The sequence below is a fragment of the Aptenodytes forsteri genome, unplaced genomic scaffold (assembly GCF_000699145.1).
Source record: "Aptenodytes forsteri isolate BGI_AS27 unplaced genomic scaffold, ASM69914v1 Scaffold266, whole genome shotgun sequence".
NCBI lineage: Eukaryota > Metazoa > Chordata > Aves > Sphenisciformes > Spheniscidae > Aptenodytes > Aptenodytes forsteri.
Window position 1 is genome coordinate 988895 of NW_008794109.1, and position 9821 is coordinate 998715.

Below are 9821 nucleotides of genomic sequence, written 5' to 3' on the forward strand. Positions count from 1 at the left end.
GGGAGACCTCTTTGAGCTTGTGTTGTTATGCATGCCTTTGTACTGGTGAAACAGACTCCGAGGGCATTTTTAAGGCAGGCTCCTAGGACAACCAGAATGTCAAAGCAGGATCCCTCTTTGTGATAGGGACTCAACGCCTCCATGAATGGGACTGTATAATGCGGTTGTCTGCTCAAGCTGCATATTGGGCTGCATGACCTCAATGTCCTTATGGCAACTGAATAAACATTCTCTATAAGCTACGGAAAACAAATATCATCTAGCGACTTAATCCCACGTCTCTCATTCACAGACAGACTGACAAACAGGACTAATTCCTCTTATTAATACTTTGAGTATAGGCAGCAACGCTGACCAAGATGATTCATAGGTTGGATTACATGCTTTTAGCAGAATAGGAAAATGTGTGAAACAGAAAAATGAAGAATGTCAGTAGGGATGCAGAGTTTTTAAGTTTGTTGTTTCTTTTTTCCTTTTGAGGAAATGCAGTACAGTCCTTTCCAGAAGCAGATATTCTCCACGCTCCAGGTAACCCTCCCAAGTAAGGAAAACAAAAAGAAGGTGAAAATCATAATGCTTACTCTCTTGAAAGCATTTGCATCTACCTGGCATCTCTGTGGCATCAGGATTGTTTGAAATTCCTTCTAAGGAGCTAGGCAAAGTAGGTATTTTGCTTTTAAAAATAATATACTAGATTCCCAATAAACAAAGCTGTTGAATTGAACTGACCATAGTGCAAATTTTTCTTAGTCTTACATTAGAGGCAATGCGCTGTTTTCCTGGGCTTTTTTTTTTTCTCTTTTCTTTTTTTCCTTGATGCATTTAAACAGCAGCTTTTCTCTTCTCCTTGTGATCATGTTAAATGTTTAATTGCTCTTTGCATTTGCTGATGGCACAACATAAGCCCCTGCAGTAAAAGAGATTTGTGCTAAAACTCAAGTGCTTAAGAAATAAGGAAAGGGGTTATATTTTGGGTCAGTTCAATTATCTCTATTTTTTTCGAATTATATATTAATTTTAATATAAGCTGCAGCACAGAAGTGCAATTAGCATTCAGACAATGCGAGAAAGTCTTGCCTCAAGTTAACTGATGTGTACTATCCATGCAAGGGATTCAGGGAGGTTAGACAGTGCAGATCACTGCCATAACACAGCTAAGCCAGGTCCTCAGACGGTGTAAATCAGCACCGTCAGCGGAACTGGTCTGATTCACACCGGATAATTATGTCCCCCCACTGCTATTTGAGATGGGCTCAGGATGACAGCATTGGGATCACCACTAGAATACAGACTTTTTCGAAGTTCCAAATTACATTAAAGTCATCCAGTTAGACGGAGAGCTAGAAACCCAAGCAAACATTTTATTAGCAGGTATCAAGCTGTTCAAAACCAATGTCAGCCACTCCAAATAAGCCCAATTTAAGTAATAAGGAGAAAGCCTTGCCTCCCACTTTCCCATCAGTCCAAGGCAGATGCTTTTATATCCCATTTTGAGTTAAACTGCTGCACACTCTGCCCAGTATAAAAGGGATGTTGAGCACAGGAGAGCCAAACCACTCTCTGGTGAGACCTACCTCCTTCCAAATTAATGCTTCAGGTAGCAATTGGTAGATATTTACCCTCTTACCATGTCTGGCTCCTCACATCTGAATCTACTGTAACCTGTTAGCAGGGCTGACCTAAGTTTTTTGCCAAGTTAAGACCCTCGTCCAGTGAAAAAATGAGCAAACAAACCCTTTATTTCTAGTCTCAAAACTCCCAACCAGCTTGAGTTGGGAGGTTCACTCAGCGGTTTTGTGAAAGAGTCTTGACTGACAGAACCTGTCTAAACTCAGAGAATTAATGAGCTTGTATTCTGCAATGGGATGGGAAAGGAAAGCAGCCGGAGAGACCCTTGATACAACCGTTAATGCTGCTTTGTTACCATCCTTTGTTCAGCACTTGTATAGTGCCCAGCAGACAGGGGCTCTGCTGCCTGGTGGAGAGGGGGCCCAGGTGATCCTGAAATGCAATTAATGCATAACAGCTTCAACCAATCCGTCTAATTTACTGCCTGCATTTCTCCTGGGCTTGCTTACCCCTTTATTTTTCCTCTCACCATGAAGGATAGCCACTCATCTTAAAAAAAAAAAAGGAAAAAAAAAAAGGAAAGAATACACAAGAAATAACATGTTTTTTTCTGGATTCACCCTGCTTTTTCCCTTCCTGAACACTGTTTGGGGAATCTTTTATTTAACAAAACAAGGTCAGCTCATCAGCACAAAAGCTGAAAGTTTCATGGGGTCCAAGACTGCTTCTGTCTACGGAATTACTTTTTAACACATTCTGAGTTAAAATTATCCCCTCTGAGCCAAATGTAGATTGACAGCCAAACACCAAACAATCACATTTTATTAATCCATTTACAGAGGTGCAAATGCCTGATCCAACGCTGGTTTGCTCTGACACCACGGCAGTGTTGTGGGGTTTTCTCTTTTTTAAACAAACAAACAAACAAAAACAAGATTTTGGGAGGGAGACTCTTGTTTCTGTTTAAGGAGAAGAGAGGGATTCTAGCAACCCCTGGGGCTGTGGGACTGCTCACCACCATCTCAAGCCTGTTTTGCTTGTTTGTAGTTCAGAATGCAGCTTTTGCGTCAAAAACTGAAGCCTTTAACATTTTCAAAGCCTGTCTTCCTCTCAGCTGTGGTGCACATGCTGATGGAGCAAAACAAGGGCACCCAGAGTTCAGTAGCTCTTATAATTGGACCTAAACTGATTTCAGTCTAAGGTCAATTTGAAGAGGAGGCTTCAGGTGACATTCAGAAATGACAGGAGAGCACGATGTAAGCCCTAATACTGCAGGAATAATATAGCACTGATCAGTTAGAAATCATTGCTGGAAAGTTGCTGTCGGGATTGTCTTGCTTGCGCATAAGCTATGGGTCTAGATCATTTAGGCAGACAGACAGACACACAGATATGGGTAAGGAGGTGAAATCCCTTCCTTGTCACTCAGCGATCCAATTTAACCAATTTAATTCTTCTATTTAACTTTGTGCGCCTTACTACAAAGGTGTCTATAACCTCATTATCTAAGCATGGGAAATGTGGAATTAGACTAATCAGTAACAGAGATAAATAGTCATACCGTTCAACAGATGTATACTTATGACTGCGTACCTAACTCCCCTTACCTCTTCTTCTACTTTTGCATGCATCTTTCAGTTTTGAGTGCTGCTGGAAAGGGAAACATTCAAGGCTTAATATTTGTCTGCATCTTTTTTAAGTGTTCAATACAAACACAGACACACACAGCTCTGCAGCAAACTCAGCCCTCTTGAAAATGGTTTACTGAGTGCCTCTGAAACATCAGTGTGAAGGCATTAGATCACACATGGGATACTCAAAAGCTGTGCCCAATGTCGAAAATTCACCTACCCCATTTGCTTCTGCCTTGTCCTGCATGTAGAAAAGCCACCACCCCATCCCCTGACCTTAAGAAAATAACTGGGTTCCACTGTAGTTTGAAAACACGTGCTCATGCATGGGCTATTGCTTTGGAGGATAGATAGCAGGGCTGGAAAAAAAGGGGGAGGTTATATGACATGGCCCTTTTGCAAACTAACAGGTGACTCGGTTGACATCAGGCAGGGTTAGAGTGGTGGCGCTGAGTATGGTGCCCCTCATCCCGCCTCCTAAGCAGAACAAATTCCCACCTTCCACCTCATCTATCCTTAAGGAAGAAAAGGCTTAAAAGGATCTGCTGCTCACCCACTGTCCCAAGGACTCAGGGACTAAGTTAATACCATCACACTAACAGAACATAACAATGTGTTGAGAGTACTTACCGCATTCCTTGAAATTGAAGAAAGTTGCCGTGGTTATTAGTAGCTCCTAATGATATTTGCATAGATTAACAGACTTTAATGCAATCGTGAATGCTACAATCCCGGGGAAAATAATGAAGAAATCCATTATGATGTAATAAAGTAACTAAGTCAATACAGTAATAATTTGATCCCATATTAGTAATAATTTCATCTCCTGCTGCAAGGCAATTTTAATGCACATACCGTTTCTGGACAGTTTTATAAATATCACCTTTGTTTGAGATAATTAATTAGCAAAATCAAAAAATACATTGCTGGTATTTTATACGATAAATTAGTCATTAGGTTTAAACTGGCAGGCTGTAATAAAACTTATTAAGATAAATGTGCTGGGATTCTTAACACTTCAGAGAAGCTGTTCTCCTCTGTCTTAAGGCTCTTCTGGTGCAAAGCTATTATCGCTGCTGGGTGGTTTCTATGTATGTTAAAACTCAATTATGAAAGTCATGTTTATAACCCCGACTTGCTTAGCAATAGGAGCCGAAGGCATTAGCCCATACCTGCCCAGTGGACGAGGCTAAGGTGAGGGTGAGTTGCTGAGGGCCCTATTATTTCTCTTCCCATCGTCAGTCAGAGCCCAGAGCCTCCTGCAAGACTGAACCAAACTATCTTCACTTCAGAGGAACTCAGGTCCAGGTCATCCTGCTGATACAGGGGAGTGTTTTGCATTCAGGGGCAGGGGAGGGGGAGAACATTAATCATTAAGGGGGTGGTTACCAGTTCTAGTTTTCTGCTTCTGCTCTTATTTTGTGATTACTGAATCATTTTTTGCTTTCCGGAAGTGCCTAGAAATCACAACGGACCTCAGCAACATCTGTGACAAAGTGGCCACTGGAGCCAAAAGCTACTACACTTTACAGTGACCACCGTTTCCAGCCCTCTGAAATATTCCCTCCACGTGGCTGGGGATCTGAGAAAGGCTTTGCTGTGTGTTTGGGGAGCTGTCCCAGCCAGATGGCACAGGCTGTCTGAGACTGTCAGAACTGGATGGGGACCAGCTTCTTGCAAGGAGCACAACTCTCGCCACCTAATGATCTGGTCTTGCCTCCCTGGAAGACTGTGCTGTGTGGCCAAAGCAAGGATTGCCGTTCTGGGCTTCATGACACCACTCTCCAGGAACAGGGGTATTAAATAATTAGATTGCATTTTCAAAGGGCATCATTTGGGTCTTGCTTAGACATTCCCTGAGCCAGTTTGCTGTCATCTTCCCAAGGCATTACAATTTCCCACTCTGGCCAAACTCGGCCCTTTCCCCACAGTTCCCCACCTAGCTGAGGTTTCCAAACCCATGTCACTTTGCATTTGGAATGGTAGTAAATGACACAAATTGATGATCTATCAAACTCTAGTTTTCTTTATAGGCCAATTCTCAATGCAAAATACGAATGTCCCCAAAACCTCATTCTCATTTATAAAAAACTCAACAGAGTTCAACATTTAGCTGGGAGCAGGCCACGAGTGCTGCTGGAATCTACTATTAAGCCAATATTGTAGCCAAGTAAACAGTCAAAAGACAGAGGAAGTGGCAAAACCCCATGGCTCCCCCCATTCAGAAAACCACCTTTGGTGTAATATCATTAGGGCAGCACAATGCATTATAGAGCTAAGAAACTCTACTGTAGAACTGCTCCCTTTCCTAATACACCATGGGCATCACTCTTGAAATAAAATGATAGAATCAATACTTTGTCATACTTGTTTAGCTTCTTTGGGGAGAACAAATGTTTTTCCCCACCAAGTAGCAATACCTTCACTTTAGGGATACTTTCTTATGGATGTACAAAGTGCTTTATGTACAAATTTGGTTTAGGAATCCCATAAGCTCTGGAGTGCTGGAGGCTGGAAGAGCAACTGGGACAAAAATCATTGGACAGGCACTTTGTTCTGATAGTTTTTCCTAAGCATGGTCTACTGGCCAATGTCAGGGAAGGCTATTGGACTACATGAACCTTCTGTATGACTCAGAATGGCAGTTATTATATAATCATATCACATCCTGGTGCCAACTGGCATGGGCCATTGCATTCAGTCAGTAGGCTGTATGCCTTGCTTTTCAATGAGACCTTATTAGACTTGAATTTCCAGTCCTGATATTGGGTATGTTAATTGGAAAGCTGTTTAAAAGTGTTGTGACATGAAGAGGACTGCAAGTCTAGGCAAGGCTTCACAGATTATTCCATTTGCTGTTATTTGTGGACACATGTCAACACCACTGTGCTCTCTGTTCTATCATCTCTGATTTGGTGCTTTTGAATACACAACATTGCCCTGACTGCTCAAAGGGGAAGGCATGGTTTTTCAGGACCAGCTTTTTGGGTGTAGGTTTCCTCAAAGTGGTCTGAGACTCCTAATTATTCATTGGAGCTATTCCTTTGGCTGATCTCCATTGTGCCTGCTGTGTGATGGATGCACATGACACAAGTTCTTCTCAACATTTGTGACCCACAAGTGATCTGGCACCTCCAAAATTATGTTTCAGTGATGTCTATTGGGTGGATTGTCTGTTGGCTATTATATCTCTCCCCTGCATGAATTGAGATATGGAAACACAGAATAAAAAGGGACTGTTTTTGAATTACCACATGAAACCGCTGAACTATTAAGGGAAAATTGTGGCTTATCAGTAGCCCCATCCCATCCCTCTCACTAAGGCCTCCTGGCTGCACAGGATGAGGTAACAAAGCATTTAAGGACCACTGGGGTAGTCGGGGTGGGGTGGGGTGGGGGTGTCTACCCCATTTGGCCAAGTTGGAAAAGCTCCCACATAGTTGGCCATTTTGAGCTTAGCTGGTTTATGACAGTTTTTGGGAGCCTTGCTGCTCAGACCTGTTTTGCACCAGGGATCCTCAGCTCCGTGGTCACGCTCAGCACCATTAAATCAGATGACCTCAGGGGTGAGGGTAGAGAGGAAAAGGCCTAGGCATAATCCCTTCAGCATCTCCTGCGGAAAAATGGCTTTAGTGACAAGCGTCTCACAACTGCCATTCCCACAATCGTTCCCCTTGTCGATACAATGACCTTTCAGAGGTGGAAGCTCCTTTTTATTACTCTGTGCACTGGGGTAAACCAGGCCACACTGTGTTATCTACCCAATTTATCAACACTATTTACAGCAGGTCCATTCCACTGTCTGGCTTAACTCAGTGCCCAGAGACCCGGCATTGAGAGAGGAGGCGGCTGCTGAAGAGAAAGAAATGTCAATTCCAGCCTAGTCCCCTAAAGTGAAATAAAAGAAACAAAGTAAATAAGGAAGGAGAAGTAAATACAGTATCTCCAGGGTGATTACATCTATCTAGTCCAATACAGGCAAGCATGAAACCAATAGAAACACCATCTTATCCTCTTAGTTATCACCACACACAGAATGTCATCTCTTGGTGGCCTAAAAAGAAAGAAGCATGCCACATCCATCTTTAATGAATATGACATCTCTCACCCACTTGTATTTCAGCAACCCCAAATTGCTGAAAAATGAGATAGGAGAGTCTGTTCTCCCTGTTTGCCCTGAATCATGAGAACGGATTAAAATTATTTTTGTTCTGCTTTGGTTTTTAAGGATTACTTTGAGTAATATTGTTTTCTTTCTGCTCTTCTGTTCTTTAAGGGTTCAGGTTTGCCAGCCATTCTCCACAACTCTGCGATCAAGATGTAATCTTTACTCTTCTTAAATGAAAGAAAATCAGGCTGTTATATGCACAAATGTTCATAAAGGCTGCGGGTAATTGGAAAACACCAGGTATCACGAGACTTATTGTGAAATCACAAGGGTGGCAGTCTGCTCCCTCCATCACACTCAAGTCATTTGAGCCTTGAGCCTGCCTTTCTAGCAGGTTCAAATTCACTGAAGTGGCAAAACAGGCCATACCCCTTCCCCTGTGGTACCGCCATCTGGTCTGTAGGATGGTTTGAGCCATGCGATGAAGGGGATGCTGCTCTGATACTTCACAACATGCCTCAGCAGGTCTCTCTTAACATCATGTCCTCCTGCCATATGATCTGTACTGCCCTCTCCCTTCAACAAGGATCATGCCATGGCCATCCATATATTCTTCAAATGAGTTAATATATTCATTATATATTTCTCTATCTTACTCCCTTGCACCCTGGATTGATATCAGTCCTTGATAGCTACACTAACTCAAGACTAAACAGGTAGCCATCAATATCTTGGATTTTGTCTTGTATTGTTTAGACAAGTATTGAACCATCACACGGATGGTCCATGGGGACTATGATGAACAACAGAATTTGTTTGTTTCCCTATAGCTGAAATATGACCCCTGCAAACCCCAGACCTGTGATGTATCACAATGTCTGGGCATAGCCAGAAATCTAACTCAACCATGTCTTCACAGATCTACAAATCAATCAGAGCAAAATCAGGAGACCTGGTGGAGGCTGCTTTCTTAAATCATATTTGAAATGTGAAATTAAGAGAATAGCAAGAATAAAATATGAAAGAAAAGATCTGTGTATAAAGAATAATTCAGACAGGTTCCACTGAAACTAAGGGCTCTGTTCAGGTTTCCTATTATAATTACACTTCATTGCTGACTCTCTGATGATGCCTAGGAACCAGACTTGGACAGCCCTCCCTCTAAAGCAGGCTCTCTAGTTTATTGTTCTTTTGGAGTTGGGAGCCACACCTGTCTACTCCAGGCACCTGAACCAGATGTCTGGCTGAGGCCCTAAAGAAACAGTCTGCTTGCGCATGCCTTCAAGTCAGAGCTTCATTCTAGCCACTTTGGACTTTGGCTATGAAGCTGATACAGCGGATGACAGGAAAGGGGAAGACAGTAGAGATCAAGACCACAATCCTGTTCATCCTTGTAAGTACTTCACCAGGGGAGAAGGGACCCAGTTCAGGATGATGCCTCATAAGGGGAGAGTTCCTTGACACTGCACTAGGCTTGCTCACAGTGTGGCTGTTGACCACCTCAGGTTCCCCATAGCAGGAGCAACAAGCCCTGGGTGTATCCAAAAGCAAAACAGAAAGCATTTAACAGGATTAGCTTGTACCCATTCCAGAACAACCATCCCTCCTGTAATTCCCTTTTTAACTCCCTCCTTATTTACCCTGGTGAGCGGAATGCAGCTCATCACTGGTAGTGAGCTGTTCCATTGTCACTATCATTCAGCTTTTGGTAGCTGCCTCCTAAGAGTCTCATGGTCATTTGGACACTGCCAATGTTGTGAGACACCTTTAGCATTCCTATCTGATTGGCAGTGAAGTGTAACACCACTAGCACTGAACTTTCTGCAGTGTCTGTTAAAGATAAGGGGGGGGAAAAACTTGAATAATTTATGTAGTTAGTTTAATTTAAATAATTTATGTGCTAAGCATTGCAAACAGAGCTGGAGTTGATAATGAGTCCAAGAAGCACATTTTGAACTCAGTTGCAGATTCTACTGCATTGTAATTCTTGCAGGATACAGGATTTCCTAGCGGTATAAAGGCCGGGAAGTGTAAACAAGGTAGTTGCTCGAAGAAGAGTCTGTACAGACTCCTTCTTTACCAATTACCACCAGATCATCTTATGTTCTCTACAGCTTGTTCAGTATGAACCTCCTGAAATTATCAAGAGCTGCATGCGTTTCCCCAAGCCGCAGAGAGAAGCCTGGCTCCATTGTTTGACAAATAACAGTTTGTAACTGGTGTAATCTGTAATCAGGAATCAATTAAAGAGATATCAACAGGAAAGGAAAGATAAGGGAAAACCAGGAGAAAATCAATGAACAACATAAGGGAATTGATCATTCAAAGGGTCTTTCTTAAGCCACTAGGTCCTCTCAGAGGACTCTTTGTGGCATGTCCCATAGGCTTTGTCTTTTCTTCTTTAGCTGTTTTTTGGCCATTTTACATGAGGAAGCCCTTCTCTTTAGCAGTGGGGAAAAAGAAAAAAAAAAAAAAAATCCAAGCCCCCCCCCTCCAGGTTCATTGAGTGGCCA

The 9821-nt window shown here is 42.5% G+C and overlaps 1 protein-coding gene across 10 annotated transcripts in view; it reads right to left on the reverse strand.

Annotated features, from left to right (window-relative positions):
* CELF4 (CUGBP, Elav-like family member 4) overlaps positions 1–9821 on the reverse strand; it is a 703102-nt gene that overhangs the window by 213005 nt on the left and 480276 nt on the right. For 2 of the 10 annotated variants that reach the window (XM_009275290.1, XM_009275240.1), the window contains exon 5: positions 8261–8277. The exons of the other annotated variants lie outside the window; for them this stretch is intronic. In XM_009275290.1, coding sequence (XP_009273565.1) covers positions 8261–8277 — 17 coding nt within the window. The remainder of the gene's footprint in view (positions 1–8260; positions 8278–9821) is intronic. 10 annotated transcript variants of the gene reach the window in all.